Source organism: Urocitellus parryii, chromosome 9 (assembly GCF_045843805.1).
Source record: "Urocitellus parryii isolate mUroPar1 chromosome 9, mUroPar1.hap1, whole genome shotgun sequence".
Classification (NCBI taxonomy): Eukaryota; Metazoa; Chordata; class Mammalia; order Rodentia; family Sciuridae; genus Urocitellus; species Urocitellus parryii.
In genome coordinates, this window is record NC_135539.1 from 6259286 (window position 1) to 6285512 (window position 26227).

The 26227-nt window shown below is 50.1% G+C and overlaps 2 protein-coding genes across 3 annotated transcripts; one reads left to right on the plus strand and one right to left on the minus strand.

The window, feature by feature from the left end:
- Nucleotides 1-234: 234 nt before the first annotated feature.
- C9H16orf90 (chromosome 9 C16orf90 homolog) lies at nt 235-1448 on the plus strand. Its single transcript, XM_026385633.2, has 2 exons — nt 235-418; nt 996-1448. The coding sequence occupies exons 1-2, from the start codon at nt 235-237 to the stop codon at nt 1151-1153; spliced, it is 342 nt and encodes a 113-aa protein (XP_026241418.2). The 3' UTR covers nt 1154-1448.
- Nucleotides 1449-4574: 3126 nt separating this feature from the next.
- Nucleotides 4575-24628, minus strand: Naa60 (N-alpha-acetyltransferase 60, NatF catalytic subunit). 2 transcript variants are annotated; one of them, XM_077802371.1, is made up of 7 exons: nt 24543-24628; nt 12413-12528; nt 11130-11259; nt 9194-9290; nt 8061-8295; nt 6727-7069; nt 4575-5907 (listed from the first exon to the last, which is right to left on the minus strand). In XM_077802371.1, the coding sequence occupies exons 2-6, from the start codon at nt 12520-12522 to the stop codon at nt 6913-6915; spliced, it is 729 nt and encodes a 242-aa protein (XP_077658497.1). In that variant the 5' UTR covers nt 12523-12528; nt 24543-24628; the 3' UTR covers nt 4575-5907; nt 6727-6912. The 2 variants fall into 2 exon arrangements, with proteins under 2 accessions (XP_077658497.1, XP_077658496.1); XM_077802370.1 differs by having other exon boundaries at nt 6727-6821; nt 7966-8295.
- Nucleotides 24629-26227: the final 1599 nt, after the last annotated feature.

The window sequence follows — 26227 nt, forward strand, 5'->3', positions numbered from 1 at the left end:
CCTGCATTCTCCCCTCATGGATGCTGGACCAGCTGGCCACCACCCTCCTGCCCTTCCCCTGTAGATGCAGTGAGCTGGGCCCGAGGACGCCCCAGTCACCTGGACACACCACCCAACATCTACGAGGGGGGCCTGGGGGCCCAGCAGCAGCAGTGCCCCAGTGCCCAGGGAAACAAGCCCAAGAACTTCCGGCTGCGCCACCTCCGGAGCCTGGCTCTCTACCTGCCAGGCCATATGCAGCCTGCTGGCCAGTGCGAGAGCCACTGGCTGGGCCGGCTTCTGGCTGGGGGGTACCTACCACAGCCTGAGGGCTCAGCCTGGCCCTTGGACCTTCCACAGGGGACTCTGGGCCCAGGTAACAACCACTGCTCAGCCCTTCTGGAAGCCCAACTACCCAGGGACAGCCTGGGAGATACAGGTGAGCTCTGCTAAGGCAAGAATGGGGACAGGAGGGGTAGATCCCAGGAACTCAAATGGGGCTTCTCCAGGGATTAGGGTGGGATACCAAGATGTTATGCTCCAGAGGCTCAGATCTTGGTGAATCTGCCCCATCCCTGTACCCTATTATTGGGTTAAGGCCATCAATGTACCCAGGTCACAAAACTCCCAGGCCCATGGGGTCTTGGTGTGGTGGTGGTGGTGTACAGCTGGGTCAGGGATGGAGTGTATCAGGGCAAGGGGGTATGAAGCAAAGGGAAGGCTCAGGGACTGAGTGTTCTGGGTTCCTGTTCTAGCTCTGCATTTGATGAGGGACTTTGGACAACTCCCTGTCTTCCTGAGCCTCAGTTTGTCCATCTGTCAAATGAGGCATTCAGGTTAGGTGAGGGTCCTTCCAGTTTGAACCATTCACCTCCCACTTCCTTCCCCCAGTTCTCCCAAGGAAGGAATGCCATTTATCCCCTTCTGTTTTGAAGGTGTCAGGGTCTGGGAACTGTAGGGTGGGTTGCCAGTCTCCCTTGAGGTCTGAGTGACTCTTCTCTTTCCTCTTTCCTCAGCTTCCAGTTCCAGCATGGACCCAGCCAAGGGTGCCCCTGCCCAGCCAGGTCCCCCTGAGGGCTTGGGGCTCAGGCCCAAGAGGTCCTGGGGAGCCTTGGAGGAGGCCATGTGTCCCTTGTGCAAGAGAACCCGCTCTGGGCCCTTGGAGAGGCCATAGGGATCCTGAATTCCAGGGCTGGGGACAGAGGGGAAGGATAGCCAAGGAAGAGGAGGCAGGTCCAAAGAGGAAGGGCTCAGACCGCACAGTAGCCCTGCCCAATGAGACAGCCCCACAGCTGCCCAGCACCAGATTTGGGCCAGCTCAGGAGAGTGCAAAGAGGGAGGGAGGAAGAGGTCCTAAGGGAGGGACAGAGGAAATAGAAGCATGGCCCTGCCCTTGCAGCCTGCTCAAACTCCAGTCAGCCACTTGCACCTAGGAGGCCAGGCCGAGCAGAGAATCGGGTTCCTGAGAGGCCAGGGAGCCCTCAGGTCTAAGCTCAGTAAAAGCCAAGGCCTGTACCTTCTTGTCTGTGTGTGTCTGTCATCAGGCTAACTCAGTCAGAAAAATAGCCTTGTGTAAACTCCAAGTCCAGGGGCAAGGAGAGGAGGTTGGGTTTCAGGAAGGTGCTGAGAGGAGAGCAACTGAGGCAGGAATGTTGGTCTGGAACCTGCACAATCCCCACTGAGAACTTGGGATCCAGCAGGACAGGCACCACCCTTCTCTGTGCTGGCCTTGGATGCAAGCACTGGGTGTGGGATTCCTCTGTACCTGGGTATCTGAACAGGCTGCTGGGCCTGGGGCTGGATTGGTCTTTGCTGTGGTGCCACCCTGTTTCCAGACATCATTCAGCATCCCCTGGGGGACACACCTGCTCTGGTTGGGAATCCCTGCTCTATACCATGGGGCTCAGTACTTGGAGGAGAGGGGCTTGCTCTAGTGGCCCTTGCCTATCTGTCTCACTTTCAGTCTGAGCAGCTCAGGTCAGGCTAGGATTGAGCATTAGCCCACCTCAGATTCCTGCCGGAACACACATGGTGGTGTCAGGGAGAGAGAAAGGTCTCTTTCTCTTTCCCTGCACCCTGGTTCCAGTGGTCACCCACTGAGTGACAGAAGGGCCATTGCCTTCATCCTCTCCCACAACTCTTCCTGGACTTGGAGGCCAGATGGGCCTGAGAGAGAACTATCCAAGACAAATTTTAGGAAGGAGCTGAGGAAACACAAGAGTCAGCTGCCCCTGCTACCTGCCAAAGCTTTTGTGAGGCTGCTGTCAAGGGTGCTAGGTAAAAGCTGGCAATCCCAGATCCTTGGAAACCAACAAGGAACAGATCCCCTCACTTTTGAACAACAAGAGCAACAAGGAACAGATCCCCTCACTTTTGAACAAGAGCAACAAGGAACAGATCCCCTCACTTTTGAACAAGAGTGTAGGCTTAGGAGCACTTTGCCCCAGAGTTCAGACCTTGTGATGCTCAGGCTGTGGTCAGTCAGTGGCCACTTGGGTTACTCCTGATAAGCCATGTGTCCCTGTCTTAAGGCCCCTGTACAGTCCCTTCCCCTTGTATAGGGATTGGCTCTGGGTCTTGCTTTACTAGTAAAATGTGAAAGTGACATGATGTCACGTTTGGGTGGTAAGAAGGCTTGGCTGTTTCCCCATGTGCTATGGGAGAGATCCTGTAAAGATGAATGGTCATGTAGAGCCGATTCTTCTGAGGCCACTACACAGTTGGAAACCAGTCCTGGCCATGCTCAGTGTTGCAGCCTTAGCCCATGTCTTCCCCCAGGAAAGACATTTGCTGTTGCCATGTGCTGGCCCAAAGAGAGCTGGCTCCAAACTGGCCTTTAGACAATTGCTCTCTAAAACCTGCACAAGGCTGGGCATGGTGGCACACACCTGTAATCCTAGCCATTCAGGAGGCTGAGGCAGGAAGATTGCAAGTTCAAAGCTAGCCTCAGCAATTTAGTGAGGCCCTAAGCAACTCAGTGAAACCCTGCCTCAAAATGAAAAATAATAATAAAGGGCTGGGGATGTGGCTCAGTGGTAAAGTACTCCTGGATTCCAACCCCAGTACCAAAAAAACCCCAAAGAGTTGAGGATGTAACTCAGTGGTAGAGCACCTTGGTTCAATCCCTGGTACCAAAAACCAAAACACACTTTGCACAAGCTTTTTTGAAAAGCACTCAATTTAAGATGACAGTATGAAAACTTCACTGTCATAGTGTTCTGGAAACGGGTTCATGTGGAGGAGCACCCTACATGTCCCCAACAAGCAGACATTTGGGGAGATGTGACTGTGGGCATACCCTTTGCATGTGATTTCCTGAATGTTGGTGGATTGGGATCTGAGTGACAAGCCTTTCCCACTTGTTCTACAAGTATGGGGCCCCTTGTGAGGGCTGCTAAGATTCTTCAAGCTGGCCCTGCAAAAGATCCTTGGGTGATATACACAGGGATTGAGGATATTGAGCCCTCCCAGGAGGGAGAAATGCAGCCATTTCTTGGGAAATCCCCCCTCAGCCAGGGGCAGAGCTGGCTCTCTTCAGACTGGGTAACTGTGTGAACCTCTTGCTTCCTGGGAGGTAGATGACCAGACTGTGGTCTGAGGGGTGGGCTGCTATAGCAGGTACCATGAGGGCAGTCCCTGCAGTCTCTGTGACTGGCTAGGAGGCCAGCTGAGAGGGTAATAGCTGCCTTCAGGGTGGGTTGTAGCAGAATCCCTGAATTCTTGGACACACAATTGACCAAGGGCCTCTGGAGTCACCCCTTCATCCCAAAGTTGACCCCTCAGCAACTTTAGGCAAGGATGATAGTTGTCCTTGCATAAATAACCAAGACTGAGCCTCAGCAGCACGGCACTCTGGTGGGGCCAAGCTCAACAGTCTTATTTGGTTCCACTCGCCTCGGGCACTTGTGCCCAGCTGCCTGACCTCCTGGGCACCATCAGGGCCTCCTGCTCTGGCAGTGATACAAGTCCTCTCCCAGATCCACTCTGCAGGCGATGGACACTTCCTAGGGAGGGCCCTCAGGAAGCAGCATGTCCCTGCTGCTGGCAGAGACTGGAGGTATGTGAACACAGGAGCACACTTGGGCTTCAGAGGGTCTACCCATTACTTAACTGCAGCTCTTAGGTAACTTCTCAGCCTCAAGCCAGTTTTCCTCACCTGCTTAATGGGGAAGCAAACATAATCCTTCTGGGGGTGGCTAAAGGTTTCAAGGACCAGGCTGGTGAGCACCTGTCACAGACTCCCATGGCTGGCCCATAGCCTCTGCTATGGTGCTGAATTGGTCTGTGAAGCTTCTCCAAACTAAGAGAGAGCCCTCAGGGGAGCTACCCTTGTGGACCAGCCCCAGCTGAAGGTGAAGAGCCAGGGAGCCAGACCAGACTGAAAGGGGTAGCTGTTGAAGTCCCTTTAAGAAACAGTCCAGCTGTGGCTCTCATGTCTGGAAGCCCTTCACTGGCTTGTGTTCCCTGGCAAGGCTAACAGAATCAGAAGCCATCCTCAGGATAGCAGTGGCAAGCAGTTCTTCCAGATGGAGACACAGGAGGAGAAGGGCCCAGAGTGCATCAAGCTGGGCACTGGGAACAGGATGTGACCAGATAAAATCTATTTATTTGTAATGAGACAAAACACTACAATCTGTTCAACACTGGGCTGGACACTGCAGTGATTCAGGGAAGGAGGGAGGTACAGGGCAAGGCCTCTGAGCTAGATTATGAATGTCCAAGGCAGAACCTTCTGGAAGACTCTTCCCTGACCGCATGGGGCAGAAATGAAAAATCACATGATCACCGTTGATTGAGAGGAACGAGGATACATAGCTGGGGCCTCAGCACACAGCTGACGCTAGTTAGCACATCAGGGGCTATCCACTGGCCAGAGCTGTCCAGGGAGGGGGACACTCTTCCTGCCTGGGGTCTGCCTGAACTGTTGAGGACAAGCAGAGGCCTTGGGCTGCCTCCAGCACTGAGAGCCCCGGGCTGGGAAACGCTGAGGGAGGGGAGTACACAGTCACCAAAGCCCTGTCTGCTGAGCAGTTCTTCCCTCCTCTGAGGGTTGGTGAAGCAAGGGGCATGAGGACCCTCTGCACTGGCTCCCATGACACTGCAGCAATGCTGTTGGTCAGGACACTGGCAGCTTGGAGGTGCAAGGTGAGGGATGCTGGAGGTGTGGGACACACATGCTGCTGACATGGCCTCAGCCCTCAGAGGCTGAGGCGCCTCAGGCACCGACTGCCCCTGACCCCAAGGCCAGGCCCCACCAGCCTTCGGCAGCCATGATGCCCAGCGGGGAGCTCAGCCCCCTCATGTCTGCATCTGACCAAGCTTCGTAGCTTCAGCTCATGGAAGGATAGGCAAGTGCCTCGTGGGTGCCTATCCTCAGTCCTGATCCCAGGAAGGTCAGCTGCACGCAGCATGTCACAATCCAGCAGGCAGGATGATCTCTCCAGAAACAGGAAAGAGATAGCAGGAGGCCACTGAGGAAGAAGGAACTGTCCCATAATCCGACCACTGTGCCAGAGCTGGGCCCTGGAGCTCTACTCTCCCGAACAGCCAACCCTACTCTGCCCACCTCTCCAAAGCCTCTTGTGGGGGGGTAGGGGTGACCCCCACCCTCTAGGCTTCTTGGGGCGGGTCCTGTATAAAAGCCTGGAATTCTCTTTACTGCACCCCCTTCTTCTGAGGCTCCTATGTCTTCAGGTCAAGGGTGTCCACAATACATATGCTTCTTCTTCACAGCAGAAAGTTCAGTCTGGCTTTGCAGGAAGGAGCTGAAGGAACAGGCAGTGGAGTGGGAGAGGCTGGTGAGGACAGCCCCTTCCCGGCGAATGCAGCCACACTTGGCAGGGCCGAGGGGATGGTGAGAGTGCATGGAGGCAGGACCAGGGCACCCAGTGGAGGCAGAGGTTTCCAAAAACAGGAGAGCCAGGGAGCCTGCAGGGAAGAGGAGAGCGGGGCAGGGTGAAGGCAGTGTGGGACTCTTGCCCATCCCCACTGTCTGGCCTATGACCTGCAGGTGGGGGCCAGAGTGCCCCCAAAGCATGAGCTCTTCTTCAGGTCCATCATTCCTGCCAATGGCCACCAGGCTCCCCTCAGTCCTGGTGCAAATAAAAGCACCAATGGCTCATACTTGGGTATACAACCAGATAGCCACAAAGCCTGCTTAAGTCACCAACCCTCCATGTGGGTGTACACAGGGAGTGGGCTTTAGATCCCTATGTCCCTTCCAGCTCTGATGTCCTCTGGAGCCTTGAGTATAGCCTCAAAACAACATGGGTGACCAGAGGAGCTGCATTTGAGCAGAAGCCTCACCTATGTGGTGCTCACCCTGGGAAGCACACACAGGGCTTTGGCTTGGAAAGGCCACTAGGCAGGATGCTGACAGTGGTGCTGTGTTAAAGCTGAGTGTGTGTGGAACTTCTGGAAGCAGACCCAAGACACAGGTCACCGGGCACTGCTTGAAAGAAGCTGAGCAACTAGGGACACAGATAGGAGGGACTTGATCTTTTTTGTACCTTTTCAATTTTTGAACCATTTAATTGCATTATTTTAACAACAACAACAACAAAAAGTAGTTCAGGAAGTGAAAAGATAAAGTTATGGTCAGGGGCCCGAGGCATCTCTCCCTGGTTTCCTGCTCTCTTTCACAAAGCTTCTAAGTTGGATGGGAAACACTCATAGGTGCCTGTCTAGGGACTTCTGTTTTTGCTGTTGTATGTGCCAGGATCTCTTTGCCCTACCATCTGCTCCTACCTGTTGGAGACCAGATGCACGCTCTGCTCCTGAGCCCGCGTAGCACCGGGCCTGCAGCTGGGGCAGGCCAATGGGCGGCAGGTGGCCGCCAGCTCCTTGCAGAGGAAAGCAAAAATCAGATGGACAGGAAGGTGGGCTCTGCAGGGTGCTGAGGGGTGCGGTCTGGAAGAAGCTACCCAGCTGGCATCACATGGTGCGGCTGTACTCGATGCCACCCTTGGTGGAGATGCCTGACCATGGTAGGAAGCTGCAGAGAAGGCTATGAGCCTGGCGGTAGATCCTATGTGGGATGGAGCAAGGGCTCAGGTTGGCTAGTGCTGAACCCAGGTGCTGGATATAGTCCGTGGACTCTGTCAAGGAAGAATGACTTCCCCATCAGTCCTGCCTGACTGCACATGCTGACACACAGTCGGCATGCAGACGGAACACTGCACTTTGTGGGGGTCCAAGCACTCACTGAGCACTGTAGAGCACTGGAAAGCCTTGATAGAGGAGCCTTCTACTTTGAACAATAGCAATGGTAGAGGCTGATGATAAAAGCACCTTTTGGGCAAAGCCTTTAGCTAGAAGACAGGATGCCCATTCTAAGGTGATACATAGGGAATGAGGCAGGGGACAATCAGGAGACAACTGTTCCTGATCCTTCCCCAGACTCCCAAACCTTAGCACAGGAGGGACACAGCCCTGTCCTTTCAAGATGGGGCTCAATGGTGCTGATGCCTGGATGCCCACAGGGGCCTGACTTCACATGAGCTCCGTGGCCTCCCTGGTTCTGGTCACCTCCCTCTTCCCTATTTGCTTGTCTTTGAAGTGAATGAACCCTAGACTTACTCACTTGAACATCACTCCCTCCCCCCGCCACCAACCCCACAACTGCTGCGGCATCTCCTGGTCTTCCTCCTGCCAGGGCTGGACAAAGACCTAGAGGAGGCAGTGGGGTGGGGAACACTTCTGGGGTTGTGCCCCTACCATGAGGAAAATGTGAACCCAAGTGTTCAAAGAAAGCAAAAGTTTTTTTCACTCATTCTTTTCTCCTGCTAGCACAGGCTGTCTGGGCAGGGGCTTTGGTCTGCTTTGCTCACTACTGACCCAGCACACCCAGCACAGGAGGTTGCCCATCAGTGATTGTGGAGCGGATGGATGGATCTTGGGCCCAAGGGGTTAAAATCCATCCCTCCTGCCAGGCTGAAGTTGGGGACCTCCTTCCCTCACATGTGACCAGACCCATGCACAGCACACCTGATTATCATCTGAAGGCGAGCATGGAGCTGACTGACTGATTCAGCAGCCCCCAGCCAGGAAGTCATGTGTCCTCCCCCAGCAGCAAAGGATATAAGATGGTCCAGGGAGGGTGACCGCCATTGATGTAGAGGACATACGTGAAGCCATCTTTGAGGACCCCTCGGATGGAGTAGTAATAGGGCAGATAGTGATGCTGCCTAAAGTCTCTGTTTTCGTAGAAGTTTATCGCTGTGTTGTTGGTGGTGAGGACATGCAGATAGATGGCTTTGCAGTGGTCCTGAGCTGTGGTTGATATGTGATCTTTTAAGCTTTCAAGTAAAAGGGAACCTTAAGAGAGGAGATGAGGGTTACACATAGTAAAGCAGTTATTTTATTTTGAGACATGGTCCAAGTTGCTGGGGGTCTTGCTAAGACATAGGTTCAAGACCCAGGCTGGTCTTGAACCTCTGGGTCTTGAACCTATGATCCTCTTGCCTCAGCCTCCCAAGTCACTGGGATTATAGGTGTGAGCCATTATACCTGGCACGGCAGGCCAATTAGAAAGGGCAATGAGGATGGGGCTGTGACTTCTGTGAGAGTCCAAGGTCTCTGTGTTCAGATCAGATCCCAGCCTCCTGTCATCTCCCACTGTGAAAGCTCATGGCCAGATGGAATTTGTGAGCTGCAGACCACTGTGGCCCACTTGCGTGGCCTGGAGGTGCCCTCCTGTGGACTGGACAGACAGTGGAGGCACACCAATCTTTTAGATGAAAAGAATAAACTGGAGGCCCTGAGCTCAAAATGAAGACTGCTGCTCACTGTTGTGACCGAGTGGAATGGGAATTTGATGACATGGCATCTGATAAATGTTGGTGTGTTCTATTTCTTCATTTATGTTTTCTGTTCTCAACAGAGAGCGTCTAGCTAACAGACAGAGTTGTTGTGTGTGGTAGTAGGAGGGGCAAAAGGGTTGGTCTATTGTGAGGCCACCTGGGAGCAGATGCTGATCTAATTGTGACAGATTTGGGAAGGAAGCTACTGTGGAAAGGCCTGTGATGTGTGGAAAGAGTATGGGGAAGGCCAGTGGGGTGGGAGACGTGCTGGGAAGAGAGATAATGTGGGTCTGACCCAAGACAGGCAGGAGCAGGTGACTGGGGATCATTTAGAAGCTGGATTCATCAGGACAAGGGAAGTGACAAAATTGAGGGGGGAAGGGTGCCCAAAACATAAGCCCACTGCCCCTTACCTATGCCATGCTTCCTGAATTCTTTCACTACTCCCAGACTTAGAATGTACGCAACTTGTGTGTCAACAGAGAAGTTGGAGGCTAGAATATCTCCATCCTAAAGAGAAAGAGATGGAGTCAGGATAAGGCACAGAGTACATTGCAGAGTCTTTCCGTGGTCTACGTGCCCACTCCCCTGGCCCTGAGACCTGGAGCCACATGGGTGGGAAGGGAAGAACAAAGAGGGTAAGGGAAAGTCACCCTGCCTGCCCATGGAACTGAGAGCGTTTGGGCCCTGCTGGCAGAGGGCGGCTACTGTGAAGATGCACCACGAGGGGCTTTTCTGCAGGATGAGAGGCTGCTTCGTGCCAGAACTTGGTAGCTTACGGCAGGTACAAAGGCACACCTGTCCAGCAGGGACATGTAGCAGGTGTTCAATACGGTGCAATGAGACAGATGGACAAGTATGCCCCCGGTGGTCCTGAGGAGGGTGTGCAGGCGAACACATGCCCTCCTCCACTACCCATGCCAGGAAGAGCATTGCAGGGCTCCACCAGCATCTCCACGAAGAGCCCTGCATGGGACAATGGTGAATCCAGCCACCAACAGCTTCTTAATTCTTCCATTTCATAAAGAACAGGAAGGACCTGCCAGGTGTGTGGTTTGCTTCCTTAAGGATGGACGCTGGGTGACTCAGCCTTTTTGTTCTCCAATCATGTCGGGTGGGGTAGGCTTGGGCCCTGCTCTGAGTCAGCACCCCACCCACAGTGAACCCAGCAAATGTAGACTCTGCTTGAAGCCCTGGCTGACGGTGTTTAAGTGGCCCTGCCTTCCCTAGGGTCGAACCCACCAAGTCTCTCAGAAAGGCCCACGTGAGTGCTGGGGTGTAGAGGTTCCCCTCTTGAAGTCCAAGAGCAAAATGGTCCTCAAGCCTGCCTGGAGGGAAAACAAACACATTCCAGAAATTTCTAGTCACTCTTGTGGGGAAGCTGGCTGATGGCCTGGGGGCACCTAGGAAAAATCTACAAGAGGGAGAAACAGGTAACAAGGTAGGAGAAAGTGGGACAGTGTCCCACAGAAGAGGAAAGATCAAAAGAATATTGATCTTGCTCTCTCTCTGCTATCTTAGCACTGAACAATGGAAGAAGAGGCTCAGGAGGAGCTAGGCTAGAAAAAGCTACTCTCAGATGAAAACAACTGCGCTAAAACAATCACACACGAAATGGGGTAGACATCAGTGGTCCTGGCTCCTTAAGAGGAAGAGATGTTGCCTTCCTTGCTTTTTGTTTGGTGCTGGGGATAGAACCCAGGGCCTCATGCAGGCTAGGCAGGCTCTCAGGTTTCCCCCTCCTTGGAGTAAATACCAGTGTGGTAAACACTCTTGGGTCACTATGACCATAATTACTAGCAGAATCTATCAAAGTCAGTCAGGAGGAATGTGGTGTGTGCCTGTGGCCTTACAGCTTATATTTAGAGCATGGCGTGCTAACCTGAGGGTGCTGCAGATGCTCAGCATTCTGAGGTAGGTAGGGAGGCCTGAGGGGGATCTGTGAGGTTGGGTGTATCTTTACTTTCACTAGACTTGAGCTGGAACTTAGCATTTCCTTGAACAAACCACAGTAGGACTGGCAGTTTCTATGGCATTGCCATCAACACAAATCAGACATTTTTGTATCACATGACAACTGTGCAAATATTCAATGTATCATTCCTGCTTCAAAATGATTGTCCTTGTTAGGCCTGATGAGGTCTTATTACTTGCTACATGTGTGAAGGCACACATACTCCTATGTCAGGTACACACAGAAGTGGACCGGACACGAGTCTCATGCGCTGCTCTGAACCCTCAGGTCACAGGCTCCTGAGACACAGGGCCACAGTGCACTCGTGCGATTCTATCGCAAGCCCCCTGCAGCCATGTCCGGTGACTATTGTGTCTATCACCACACAGACGTACCTCTTTATGTATTTTGGTCCTGCTCTTAATTTCAGCTACTATCATTCCCACAATGGCACCTCTGTAGGTCGCAGCAAGGGAGAAGAACTTCTTGTTGGATGTGATGTCACGATACCATGAGTCTGGGTACCTGGGGAAAGACACACTCAGGTGAGCCTGTGGGGCTCTGGCCATCACTTAACTACCTGTCACAGCTCTCTTCTAAAAAGCAGCCAACATTCCAGGCAGGAATGGGAATTGCTGATGTAAAAATGATTTTACTAGATCTAAGATATGAGAAAGGAAAGAGAACTCCAATAAAATTGTCTCCATGGAGCAATTCATGGAGGGAAGCACAAGGTGGCCTATTTCTCATCTGGGCAAGCTGAGATCTTAGGACTCTTGGTAACCCAGGACACTGGGTGATTTGGCACTGAAAACTCATGGAAATGATCTGAGGAAGAGCCAATTCACAGGTGGGTGGCTCTGAGTTTCCAAAACTTCCCTGGACAGGCGAGAAGGGGGGAACACAACCTCAAGGGCAACATGTCATTAGGGCTGCTCACCAAGAAAGCCGAGATGCACTCCCCACCCCCAGGGGAACATGGAGAACACCTCATGCAAAGGCCCAGGATGTGGTCATGTCAGGCAGATCCAGCACAGGTCAGGCGGGGGAAGGCATTGGGATTCATGGGTTTTCTTTCTTAAAGATGGGAGAGACCTAACAGGTTAGACTGGACACATTCTTCAGACCAAGAGCAGAAGGACGTGATACAGGGGCACAGCGTTCTGCCCTACTCAGTTCTGCAAAGGCCACACCAACCATCCAGTGAGAAGTTCCTCACAGGGCTGAGTACTGCCCAAGCTCCTCCGAGCTCCAGGGGTGCACAGCTGGCCCTGTGGTCAGAATGTAGTGCTGCTATCTCACAGTGCACAGACCATCATTCCACCTTCTGAGAGCCTGAGGCCTTAGGCCCATCAAGTTCTGAGAAGAGACCTCTGCATTATATATAGCACTTCACTGAACATATCTGTAATTAAAATTTCTGAGCAGATTTCTTTTGGGGAACTTCACATGAGAAAGGAGGCGAGGTGGGAAGAGCCGTGGAGCAGACAGACACAGGGGCTGAGCTCCACTGCCCTCCTGGTAACTCTGGACTGCCATGGCCCTTCCAGGCCTGCTCCTAACTGTACATTTTGACAACATGGGCTGATGGGTCCTCTTCCAGTTTCAGCACTTGTGGATACATGTTCTCCCCTCACCCTTGCATCCTGTAGCTGGGACACAGGTGCCCAACACTTACTCGATGGGGAACCAGTCACCACACAGGTGCTTCACAGTGTCTATGTCATCGTGGCAGAGGAGACGCAGGCTGACCTCGCTGAGGGCACTGGATGGCACCACCTCTGTCATTCACACCTGCAGGGAGAGGAGGCAGCATTACCTCACAGTTCGTTCACCTGTTCTCTTCTGTACACTGACCCTGGCAGGCAGGCAGGCAGGTAGGTAGGCAGGAGGGGACCTGGGGCTTCCCATGATGGAGTGTCTTCTCTCACACCCATATAGCCTCCAGGTGTCACGGTCACATCCTTTCTGCAGATGAGGAAGAGCTAGCAAGCTGTCTGTGGGCTGTTTTTCTTTCTTCTTTGTTCTGAGGTGCCACAGCTCCTCAGAGTGGCCTGGCTTCATGTCTTATGACTGCGTCCCACAACTTCAGACAGCACAACAGTCCCAGCCAGCCCGACTTCTTCCAATCATGGCTTGGCAGCAACCAAACACAGATATGGGGCTCATTCCCCTGGGGCCAGGGAATGGCTGGGTGTCCCAGGCAAGCAGTGCTAGCTAGCACCACAGTGGATCATACTCAACTTCTCCTCCGTCTAGCAAACACAGGCACCCAGAGTTCAAATCAACTGCCAGCAATTTTTAAACCCAGAAAGTACACTCAGCCCAGGCTAGTGGTTGAGCAGCCGCCTGTTTTACTCAGGAAGGAAGGAAAGAAGGAAGGAGAGAAAGAAGAAAGGAAGAAAAGACAAGTGAGGGAGGGAGCCCAAGAGCTGGGCTCTGACAAAAGGGAAAACAGTTTCCTCTTTTTCAAGTTGAAAAATAGTAATCAAAATGGAAAGGGTTACACATTCACCCTGTCTTCCTAGGAGGAACTGTGCAGTTCATCTTAAATGGCCAAGGAAAAGTTCTTTTTTGTGTTAGTCTATTATTTCTTTTTTTGAGGAAAAGTTATCACAAAAGAACAAAATTCAGTAAAAGTGGAAATAATGACAGAATCATAAAGTCACTATTTTGAAACTACCAAAGGAAATCTCAGAACCCAGACGCCATCAGACTGTTAGACCAGCAGGTGAGAGGCAGAGAGGTAAAAGCCTGCTGACAGGCATCCAGCGGAGGGCCCTCCCCAGCCTTAGGTCAGCCCTGCCTCTCAGGCCTTGGGTTGGGACCAGTGCTTCAAGCTTGGCCCAAGCTTCAGGGTTTCCTGCCCCAAACTGGTTCTGAACCCAATGGAGCCTTTAGACCAAACTTCCTAGTTGCAGATGACACTCAGCACAGAACAACAAGAGAAAAGAGCTCCAAGAAACTTAGATGTCTGACATTCCACATTAATTCTTTTCAGGAAGTCAAAGTCAAACATACAAAGTAAATGAGAAGAGACAAGGAGAACTAGATATAATAAGTAAAGCCCTACCAGAGAAATAAAGTTGAAACAACACTTTGGGGAGACAAACAGCCTGGCCAGGAGGGAATGTTATGAAACTATTACTAATTTTCTTACATGCCATAAGGCAGAGAGGTAACATCTTTCCCAGGAGATGAACACCGAAATACTGGGGAGTGAAGAACCATGATATCTGTTTTATTTTTTTATTTTTTATTTTTTTTTTAAAGAGAGAGTGAGAGAGGGGAGGGAGAGAGAGAGGGAGAGAGAGAGAGAGAGAGAGAGAATTTTAATATTTATTTTTTAGTTCTCGGTGGACACAACATCTTTGTTGGTATGTGGTGCTGAGGATCGAACCCGGGCCGCACGCATGCCAGGCGAGCGCGCTACCGCTTGAGCCACATCCCCAGCCCCATGATATCTGTTTTAAATGGCTCAAAAATAAATTTACCTATGAAGTGAGTATGACAAAAAGCTATCAACTTTTGAACCTAGTGGGTAGCAGGGCACACCACAGGCATCTATCACCCTATATGTGCAACTTTTCTATATCTGAAACTTTTCATGATAAATGTGGTCAGGGAAGGACTATCATTACTTGCCTCAGTCCAGGCACTGTGCAGAGAGCTAAGGGACCTGGACACTCAGCCATACCAGCTGCTCAAGGTCGCTGTGCCTGCCAACCTGACCATGGCTTATGTCTGAGTCCGCCTTCAGCTTCAACAGTCTGCAGGCCCCAGTCAAGGATGGAACAAGATGCCTACCCATCATTTCACCCCAGGCAGAGCTCTAGAAGTCCTATCAGCTAAGCTTCCACAACATAGCTGATTCTGAACAGGAAATCATTGCTTAGCTCTCCCCAGAAAGAGCAGTATGTGCACGGGCAAATGACACCAACCAGCAAAGCCATAGCCTGGGTGACCACAGGCAGACCTACCTCAAGAACGGAGAAGCTGATACATAGGAAACAGAAACAGCAAGGCTTGGATCTCTGTGGTTGCCTGGGGCAGGGGACTGACCACAAAGGTCCTGGAGGTCAGGGAATGACTTCTTGGGGGATACAAGTGTACGTTGATTGTGGTGGTAATGACTACCTCCATACACACCTGTCCAAACAAGCTGAACTCTACGGTACATGACATTGTCTGTGTATACAAACATCAATGATGATTTAAAAGCTTTTTAAAAAATTCTGTTGAGAGGGCTGGGGATATAGCTCAGTTGGTAGAGTGCTTGCCTCGCATGCACAGGCCCTGGGTTCAATCCAGCACCACAAACAAACAAACAAGCAATCAAACAAACACAAATTTCTGTTGAGGCCTGATAGAAAAGAGAGAAATCCATACTAAACTAGAATCTCTTATGTCCTAGGATTTACACATTTTTTTCCTTAGTATTCTTGGGACAAGGCTCTTCCCAGTTCCACTTTGAAGAAAAAACAGGCTGTGAGACACACAACTTTGTAGACTCTCCCATTCCTATTAAAAGTATTTCCACGTTTCCAAAGACCAATTCTTTAGAGGCCTTGGTGTAAAAACAAAAACAAGTCACATTCGACTGAGGGAGAACCCTGTGATCACAGTGTCTGATCTGACTGGCAGCAACGAGGTGGGAGATGCTGGCCACACTGTGCCATGAGAGGAGATGTGGGGCCACTGGCCTGTGGTTTACCAGCCTCCCTTTAGACCAGGGGTCTGTGCTGATCTAGGGGCCAAGACTCCCAGAGGCAGGGCTACAGCCCCATGTCTCCTCACCCTGCTCCCACCTCACACATACTTTTGTGGGAAGGCTGGCCTTGGGCTGGCTGCAAACAGCACCCTGGGTCCAACTATGGGAAGAAAACATGGAGCTGGTTAAAGGAGGTCTTTTGACTAAGCAGGTCCTCTTTTCAGGTCTGGCAAGCCATTTCTGGGGATCAGGGGCCTGAATCTGTGAGGATCACTGTTGCCACCCAACGTGCTCTGTGAGAGGTCTGTGCCTATGAACATAAGTGAGGACACCAAAACACCTCTATCTGGACAGGCTGAGACCACACAGGAAGCTTCTCTTCTGGGCCATGGTTGGCCTCAGGTGGCCATGCTGTCTGCCCATGCAGGGACATCCATCTCCCAGGCTCTCAATGCTGTTGGTAGCCAGTTCCTATGCTAAACAAAACTGTGAATTAACCCAGATAAGTTTGGGGCCCCTAGAAATGGCAGGGCCAAAGCCTCGGTAGATGGCAAAGAATGTTCCGACCAACCCACCTCTGAGCCATCTCCTGACACAGGGCTTGGTCAAAGAACTCTCCAGGCCCACAGCAGTCCACAGGCCCAGTGCACTGGGCCTATGACTATGCGTTCCATTCACCTGAGAGGCTTTCCTCAGGTGATGAAGCACAACCAATGCCGGAAAGACAGAGTGACTAAGGCTTAGAGCAGAGCCAGGCTTGAGCCCTAGATGACTTCATGTGCCATTCACATGACCAACACTCTGGTGCTGGCACCTGTGGGGACCCTCATGTGCCCATCTGGAACTTTCCAACAAATACCTATGCCCCACTGCTCTAAGGTTACTACGAGACAGAGCCAAGAATCTCAATGACTCAGCTACAGCAAAGGGATCAGCAGGGTGAAGTCAGCACAGAGGCCCCAGGAGATGGAGACTGGCACTGTCTGTCTCAGGCCCTCTAAATGGAATGGGTACTATGGCTGTGCTGGGGGGATGGGGGCACCAAAGTTACAGACATATGAGCCATCTTCTGGTATGTTTGCCTAAAAAGGCCTGAGACACATTTTCTATGACAAGCACAGACATAGTATAGAGGAGAATCAGAAATTCACCTGACTTTTTAAGGCAGAACATGAGCTGGGGAGTTTCTCCCTGGATGTCCTGGCCCTTTGTCTTCAGGACATGGGTGACTGAAGCAATCCATAGAGGGGCAGACAAAGGATCTTCCAAGACCCAAATGAAGAGCATGCCCTGCTGGGAACTGGACCCAACTGGCTCTGGTTTCCTCACTGCTCACACATCCTACCTCAATTTTGTGAGGCTGTTTGCAAACCACCCCCCACCCCTTTCATACTGAAATAATCCCTCTAGTCACAGGACTGAAGGCCACTTTTCCCTGAGGTCTTGTGGCAGTAGGAAGAGGCTGGCACCTCCACTTGTCACCATCCCCACTTGCAGAGCCAGGCAGGGCACCCTCTCACCAACACCACTTCCCAGGGCTTCCATGTGCTTGGCTCACATAGGGAAACAGAGCTGCAAGATACCCCAACATCCCCAGGCACAGGCACATCCTGTGCCACACATCACTGCCAAGTGCTGGGGCATTCAGGATCCGAGGGACATAGAATCCCGCATGTTCTAGTTTAGGGAGGAAGGGTTTCTTGGTGACACAGAAGCACTTTGCTCACACCCGGAGTAAGAAGGTGGGGGCAACCCTATTTCCTGGAGTTTGCTTTCCTTGGCAGGCCCAGTCCTAATGCCCCAAGTCCACAGGGGCCACCCTCTTCTTCAGAGATGCTGCTTCTGTTACCAGACGAATCAGCAGAATTTTGAAACCTATCCTGCTCTCTTAACTGCTTGTGAGGTGCACTGGACTCCACCCTCAATCTCTGGAGCAGCCATCGGGTCCAGCCAGCATGGCCACACTACCTGGGCCTTCCTTCTCTTTCTTACCATGGCTCATCTTTGCCAGCACCAGGCTGGCCCTCCACATGCCTTCTATGTTGTGCCCCTTGTGCTCCAGATCCTGCTGAAATCTAGAGTCCCAGCTCACCAGGCTAATCCCAGCAACCATGAGTCCCAGGATGGCTCTCCAGCTCTGTGCTTCAGCTTCTTTCCTGTGACTCTAAGAGGATTCTACCACCTTCCTCCGAATTTCTGGGAAGATGACATGAGATGGCTACTTTCACAGGCCCCAGCCAGCTCTACGTCTCCTTCCTCCTTGATCCACACAGGCCCCCATCCTGCATTTTAAAATCTTCACTGCTGCACAAAATTCCCTCTAAGGGACCGTAGATACCCTTGTGCAAGAAACGTCTTTCAGGCCTCCCTGATGCCTCCTTGGCCTTCAATACTAGGACCTGCTGCCAGCCTCCTGCTTTCCTCCCTCATTCTCTTCTTAGACTCACCAACTTCTACGTGGCTCATGGGAGTCTCTTGGAGACCCAGCAGCCTCCCCTCAGGAAAATCCCTCCCCAAACTCTGTGCAGCTCTTCTCTTGGTCACTCTTTCTCAGATCCTCATGTCCCTTTGTTCCATGACAAAGCACCGTCCTTGCCCTCACCCTGAGCACACCAGGTTTCCTCCCAAGCAAAGCATGAAGGAAGATGCACAGGCTCCTCCACCAACAGGAGCTGGACCACAAGGCCCCTGGGAATGTGAGATTCTGCAGACAAAGGTTCACTGCTTGGGAAACCCCACAATGGTGAATGTTAAGCTTTTGCCTTTAGGACGGATGGAGGAGAAAAGGAAAAACACACCAGTGACAGCCACAGGACACTGTCGTGCACAGCAGTGAGATAGGCGAAGGGCTAAAAGCGGAGTGTGGAGGAGGCAACGTCACCATTCATAGCTCCTGTGTTCACGAGAGCAGCTGTCCTGGCAGAGCAAGCCATCTCCACAGCAGCCTTCCAGACTTCAGTGTAGTAGGAAGATGAGTCATTTGCAGGGTGACAAGAAACAAACACCCACCTCTCTTTTTCTGAACAGCAGCCTCTTACTCAAATCTTCATGTTCTCAGGGGAGCCCATATATTGACCACATATAATTTGAGACACATTTAAAAAAAAATTTTTTTTTAGTTGTAGATGGACACAATGACTTTGTTTATTTTTATGTGGTGCCAAGGATCATTGAGCCATAATACCGGCCCCATTACACATCTTTAAGCATTAACTAATGACACCAGAGGATTCTGTTTGTTCAAAATTCTGTTTAGGACCAGCTAAATGAAGGAATGGTATCAGCAAACAGAAAGCAGGGGTCAAGGGAAAGGGCTAGAGAAGGGGAGATGGGAAGCTGCTCCACCCTATCCTGTGGTTATCCAAACCACAAGGAGCTGGGCCTGGTGGCACACACTTCCCAGTCACTCAGGAGGCTGAGGCAGGAGGATCAAAAGTTTGAGGCAAGCAGTGGCAACTCAGAAGACTCTGTCTCAAAATAAACAATGAAAATAAAAGAGGGGACTCAGCATATAGCTCAGTGGTAGTGGGCTGCCGGGTTCATCCCCAGTATCACAAAAAACAACAAAACAAAAAACTCCTCATGGATCTGTTCCCTTAAAATGCAGGTTTGGCCCCATGTTCTTTATGCCTCTGTTAAAAATAGCACTACATGGTTCTGGCGAGGTCCCAGGTCCAGACCCAGTCCTTCCTCTGGTGGAACATTCCCTCCACTTCATACTGTGACCCAGTGTGAACACACTGGGTCATTAACTTATCGAAGGTCAAGCCCTGCTCTGGGGACTGGAGAATTAGCTGTGGGCAGTGGGAATCTCACCCACAGGGAGCTGCAGAGCTGTCCTGTACCGTGACCTAAGTACAGAAACTGCTGCTCTGGCTAGAGGGTTCCATGGTGAACAGCAGACCAGTAAACACTACTGTCACCTGATCTGGAAAGGGAAACTCTTCCCCCACAGGGACAAAGAAATCTATCCCCTCACACCTTCCTGAATACCACACCTGAAATGCACAGGGTCACAACAGGCGGAAGATGCCTCTGCCTGTGTTGTGCATCTGCCTGGCTGGGCTGGCAGTGCTTTCCTGTTCACCAACCAGCTGAATCCCCCAGTCACTCTGGGTCTCCACTAGTTAAGTTTAGGGCCAGACTGTGCCCTAAAGTCAGATTGGAGGAATGATGATTCACCTTTGATGCCCCCTCAGTCAGCATCAGAACTGCAGAATGACAAAGACAAAGAGGAAGACCAGAGAGAACAAGACCCAGGAGGAAGAGAATGGGCGACTGGGGGCCAGAAAGTATGGAGCCAAAACCAGACCCCATGGCTAAGTCGCCTGAAAGCTTCACGTTCCTGGCATAGAAAACAAGGCGCAGGGGGCTGGGGCCCATCACACTTTGCTTCTTTTGCTGCGATTTCTACTGGGGGTTATTGTGGTTTTTCTTTCTTTCTTTTTCTTTCTTTCCTTCCTTTCTTTTCTTTCTTTCTCTCTCTCTCCTTCCTTCCTTCTTTCTTTCTCTCCTTCCTTCCTTCCTTCCTTCTTTCTTTCTCTCTCTCTTTCTCTTTTTTAATATTTCCATTTCTGGGTTTGCATTTAAGATCCTGCAGAATCAAATACATGTTAAATATGAAATTAGGTCAGATTTGGCATAAATTACTATTTGATTCTGATCATTTTTTTCTTTTTCCTTTTGGGTGTTGAGGAATCAAACCCAGGGCCTCATGCATGCTACTCAAGAACTCTACAACTGAGCTATAACCTCAGTTATAGTTAGCTGAGGTTAACTTTTCTAACTAAAATGATATTCAGAAGGAACTCAAACTCCTGTCTGAATTTGTCTCTGGAATCATGGCAGATGTTTGTGTCTTATCACTCATTTCCCTCTTAGTTTTCTGCAACAATCTTGGGTTGTTTTTATCATCAAATAAATAAATAAATACTTTTAGATCGTTTGTTAAAATAGTCATATAGGATATTTAAAATTAGTAGTGACTGGGAAATTTTACAGCATCTCTTCAAATTATGAGTAGAACTAGTACCTATCATACTAAAATAAACTAAGCACTGATTTTTAAACCCTGTGCCCTGATCTGGACAGACTAAGCACTGACTTTCATGGCACTTGGGATACTGGTGCCATAAATAAAAGTTCTCAACAAGACTGCAAGTTGTAGAGGAGCCTGTAGATAGGGTGGCCAAGCAGGGTCCCTGTGACCTTGGAAAAGCAACTCTAGTGGCTATTCGAAATCCAATTGGAAAAATTATTTTGACGTTTTAAGACAACCATTTCCAAAAGGGCTTATTTTTGGAGAATGGAACCTTTCATTTTTAAAGTATAAAAGTGTAAAATTAATCTGTGTTCATAGTAAAGTTAATAATTTATAAGCAAGGGCTGGGGTTGTGGTTTAGCCGTAGAGCTCTCGCCTCACATGTGAAAGGCCCTGGGTTTGATCCTCAGCACCACATAAAAACAAATAAGTGAAATAAAGGTACTGTGTCCAACTACAACAAAAAAATAAATATTTTAAAAAATAATTCATAAGCAACAATAAAGAATTTTGTACTCATCCCCCAAAATAATAATAGTCACAGATTTCTTGTGGTTTGTATGAGAAAAACATTTTTGATACAGGCAAGGTCTTGCCTGGTGAGGGGCCTGCAGGCTGCACAGGTGTGTCTAAGCCATGCTGCCTGGGGAGACAGTGCCCTTTTCTGCATGCAGACTTTAATAAAAGGCTATATGGGGTGTCCTGAGGGTAAGCAAAGTAATCTGAAACTCTGGGTAAAAGAGGAGCAGCAAATGTCTGACTGGCGAGATGTGCTGAATGCTACAAAAAAAACAGGAGTGAATCATCCCCAAACAGGTTACAAGGGCAGTGGAATAAGCACCTTCCAGAGAAACAAGCATGGGAAAAGTATCTAAGGGCAATCCATGAATGCCAAGGGAATGATGGAAATAGTGCTGCATCAAAATTTTCCAGAAGAGTCCTTTTCAGTACTTAAGGAAATACTACCTACCTGCTGTTTTATAAAGTGGTATTGCTTTCTTCTAACAGTTATTTTCAAGCCGGGCTCAAATGTCAATACTTTGCTGCCTAATGGAACCTACTTCAGGAATAAACAAAAAAGAAGAACTTCATTGATTTTAATAACAATAATTATATCACAAAAAATAGAGCTGGAAGAATTTTTTTAAATGTGCTTTGCTAAAGATGACAGAATATCTTTCGTCTTTCTATAAAAGTAAAAGGAACAAGGACTTTCTCCAACATTTGTTACGTGTTCCTATCCAAGACCACATCTTTACTTTGCTGGAACTTTGAATCTGTGTTTAGAATGTTTATTTCTGGCATCAGTGCCCCAAATGCCATGCTATTCCAAGGGCACCAGATTTAAAAGCCAGAACTGAAAGTCTATTTTAGGGCAAAATAAGTAGTCATTCTCCTTATAATTTGAAGAGACATTTGAAATATCTACGCTGTCACACTCATGATTGCTTTTACCATCATTTTTGGTATGTTTGGCTCCTCCTGGCCACATAGATCCTGACTGAGGTAAAGAGACATGAGGGAGCTGATCCTCATTTGATGTCTCTCCCCTGGCTCAGAGCTGTGGCTACCTCAGGGTGACTGTCGTTCTCCTGCCAGCTTCCACACTGGGGCATTCCAGCTGCATTAAGCACCACCGCTCGACACTGACCTGGACCCCAAACCACTTCCTGCAGAAAGCCTTGGCTCCACATTCAGACCCCTTCTTCACAAGCACTTCACATACTCTGCTGTGCCCAGCAGAGTATGAACTCTTTCGTGTGTGTCTGGGTCAAACATACAGGACATTTTAAAATCAACAATGTGATTGCTGGGCTCCTGACAGGCCCTGAACTGCTTGCTCTGCTAGCTCTTACCAGAGGCCATGCTGAAAAGAGTGACTGCAGGGAAGGAGGCCCAACTCTGGAATACCAAGGCATATACAACCCTTTCTGAATCACAGCATTTGAACTTAGCCTAAAAGAGCCAGCATTTCCAGCTTCACTTTGCAGACCAGCATGTGGCTTGAAAGCAGTTCCAGCAACATACACTTCAGTACAGAGTCCACACCCCAGCCTTGCTTTCTGCAAAGGAGAAACACAGGTGTCAAAACCACCATGAGGGTTTTGTGAGTTCCTTGCAGGGGATGATGAGGCAATAATGGATATCAAATGTAGATCAGCAGTCACCATTTAAGAGAAGACATGCCTGATAAGCAGCCACATTCAACTCAATGGGGAGAGCTGTTACCAAGAAGTGGGACCTCTGGCCCATTTTGGTCAAGCAAAGACAGTCACTGCTCTGAACTGTTTTGAAGACTTTGTTTACATGTGTGTCCTGTGACTGCAAGGTAAGGATTCTATATCTATGTGATCTAAACAATTCTTAGGCTGCCAGATGCCACAATGTTGCTAAGAGGTACACTGAGGCACCAAGTCATCAGCGCACTGTGACCTCCAAGTCATGAACACCAGCACCCTTCCTGGTCTTGCTTCAGGTCTATCTTCTATTTTCAAATCTCCTAACATCCAGGAATTTTCTTCCATTCCAGTCAGAAGCATGCTGTTGCTAAGCAACTTGGACAAGTCACATCTTTAGTTACTCCCCACGCTGTGCGTGGGTGTGGTTAAAACAAATGGGGTGATAAAGTCACTTCAAATTACAACTGGGAGAGGCTAAAGATAGGACACATACAGACCTAAAAAAAAAAAAAGAAAGAAAAAAAACAATGCTTTATGTTGGCATGTTGACACCAGATCATGCCTGACTTTGCAACACAAATCTAGCACATCTGCTAGCTCTGTGAGATGAAATTCCAGCAAACCACAGCCCAGTGGAGGGGTCCACGAATGCCACAATCTTAGAGGACTGATTTGCACCTTATTTCTGATGGGTACAAAATTCTACAAGAGGAGGATGAAGACCTATGTTCCCTGTTGTGATCAATCTGTTGGTCTGGAAAGATAGCCCTTGATTTTCCCATCTGCTCTTCTATAGCTTAGGCCAATTCACTGATGTATGCACACACATGAGTATCTACACCTGTTTTTGCTCAGGGCCCCTTTTAACTCAACAATACTGAAGGTGACCTGTCCAGTCAGAAATACCACCACAGAACTTCTACAACTTCCCTGGACTTCACAGTGTCATACAAGATTTGCATTTTGAGCCACATGGCTTGCCCTGCTCCGACAGATATGCGTCATCTAGGGGTTTTATGTCTTAGATGTTTTGATAGAAGGGAAAATCTCTGTAACAGGAAACCACCTCTCCAGGGATTTGGTACATCATGGAGTGTCACTCTGTTGGGCTGTTACTCTTTTCTTTCAGGACCAATGAGTGACAAGAGTGGCACAAAAGCTCACCCAGCTCAAGGACTTGGCAAAGGGAACAGAGATCAAGGAAGCAGCCAAAGTTCATGTTTATTGCTGAGTACCTCCTTGTCTCACCTCCAGGCAGGGCACAGCTATTTGTCGGAGGTTCACAGAAGGCCCACAGCTTTCCCTCAATTTTGTCAGGGGGCAAATCACACAAGGTACAGATCCCCTCATCTCCCTGGCAAGTGCCCAATTTGTAGAGGTGGTGGAGGGTCTGCACCGCGGGTCCGTAAGCTCCCCGGAAGGCGAGCATTTGTCTTGGTGTTAAAACTACGGCTGGGAAGGGAAGTCACGAGGGAACCAAGGCAGACCCCTGGGCTTTCAGGAGCCCACCGGAGGGCCAACAAGTCTGCCAACAATCAGCCCGGCGCAACAAGTACCCAGAAGCGAGGGCCGCGCGGGCAGACCCTCCGCCTCCAAGACCCCGGGGGCGGGACTCCGCGCACCGCCTCTTAGTTCTCAAATTCCGCGACAACTCGCCCTGGGGCCCGGCGCGGAAATGACCCCAGGCGAAGGCTGGCCACCCGCAACCCTCGCCCGCTTCTGGGCCGGCGCAAATTCTCGCCGCCACTGGAACCGGCCCGCGGGCTGGACGCTCGAGCAACGAGGAAGCGCTGGCCCCCAGAACCCAGCCTCCTACAGGCCCGGCCCGCAGCCGCCTCCCGTCCTCCACTTTGCAGGCCAAAGCCGGCCGCCTCACCTCGGGCGGGAGCCGGTGGCAGCTGAGGGCGTCGCGGGGCTCAGCGCATCCTGGGGGCTCAGGGAGCCGGACTTGAGACCGCGCGGGGCCCGCAACGAGTTATGTAACCGGCAGGGGCCGCAGCCGGGACGGAGGCGGCGGCCCGCGGCACTTCCGCCTCCCGCGCCCGGCCGCGCCGCAGCCCGGAAGCCGATTGGACACCGCCCCGCGCGGCACCGCCCCCTGACGCCAGCGCCGCCATCTTGGGAGCGGGCAGGTCCCCCAGAAGCCGGCGGGGTGGAGGAGCGGTGGTGGTGAACTGCAAGCGCGTAGGGCGGAGCCCGGCGCCGGCGCCCTCCGGCAAGTCGTGGCTTCCAGTAGCAGACGGGAGGTGGCCTCAGGTTGCGGCGGTTCATCGAGGAATTCACCCAGAGCTTGGTGTTAGGGGATACGTGCTGAGCAAAGACTTTACGGGAACGCATACCTTGCTTTCAAATAACGACAGAGCTCCACATACCCAAAGGATGGAGCAAGAAGCTGCGTACGGCCAGGCGTTGAAATGAATAACCTCAAAGGATCTAATTACTATCCAAGAGATTTAAGTCATCGCAAACACTTTTTTGCCCACAATACTGTAAAAATGTACTTAGAAATGTTAAAACTATTCTTTAAACATTTCGAGATGGAAAATGTTCCCAAAGATTTTAAAGTTTTAAAGGTAACTTGGCTTAACTAGATCAAGAGTGAATAGTTAAGTCTATTGTCCATGTAGTAGCTAGCGGAATCTTGATCTCCTTATAGCAACCTGTGTTTTCTTTTTGTAACAGTTTCTGTAAGATTCTTTTTCAAAAGGCTGGAAAATCACTTGGCCAGACGAAGATCTATATACTACTATTTAGAACTCTGTAGACTTACATTTTAAGCACCACAAATATGCTGTTGTTAGCAGCAGGTGTGGTTAGTGCTTGGACCCCTTTAAGACATTTTGAGCATCCGATTATATTTAGTGTGTATTATTGTTGAATTATTTCTAGTTAATCATGTTACAAAAACTAAGATTGATTATAAGATTCACACAAATATGGCAAAATAAAGGGAAAATGAGGGTGGGCATGTAATAAAATGCACATTATTAAGTCCTACTTTTTAAACATGTGCCGCACTTTTAGCTGCAAGCTTTTCAGAATCCAATATGAAAAGACAATTGGTTACAAGATTCATCTAACCAGTGTTTAGGAGAGTATTCCCTGGAATCCATTGTCCCATACTTCTTCCTCTTTCAGAAAAGAAATCCGAAGGAATTCTAATCTGTCATATCTAGTTTTTTGCTTTTTTTCTTTTTTTGATATTGGGGATTGAACCCAGGGGCACTTCTTTACCACTGAGCTACACCCCAAGCCCTTTTGGTTTTTAAATTCTGAGACAGGGTCTCTGTAAGTTGCTGAAGCTGGTCTTGGACTTGAGATCCCCCTGCCTGAGTCTCCCCAGTTACTGGGATTACGGGCAAGTACCACCACACTGGGCTGTCGTATCTTCTTGTAGTGATAAAATCTCACTCCTTACAGCAGGCCAAATCATTGTCAAGATAAGCTTGTACTTAGTCTTCCTTGCAGCAAGGGCGGGCTCTGTTGTAAAGTTTTTACTGGACCAAGAGGGAAAGTGAGGTAGGCAACTTCTGTGTCACATCCTTAAAAGGCCATTGCTGA

Bases quoted from the DNA above. Each gene is read 5' to 3' on its own strand.
- C9H16orf90 (XM_026385633.2), top strand. From the start codon at position 235: ATGCAGCCTGCTGGCCAGTGCGAGAGCCACTGGCTGGGCCGGCTTCTG. The intron at 419-995 runs GTGAGCTCTGCT...CTCTTTCCTCAG, and splicing joins GGACAGCCTGGGAGATACAG to CTTCCAGTTCCAGCATGGAC.
- Naa60 (XM_077802371.1), bottom strand. From the start codon at position 12,522: ATGACAGAGGTGGTGCCATCCAGTGCCCTCAGCGAGGTCAGCCTGCGT. The intron at 9,291-11,129 runs GTACGTCTGTGT...CTTTCTCTTTAG, and splicing joins GGACCAAAATACATAAAGAG to GATGGAGATATTCTAGCCTC. The intron at 7,070-8,060 runs ATATCCTTTGCT...GACAGAGTCCAC, and splicing joins CACCCTCCCTGGACCATCTT to GGACTATATCCAGCACCTGG.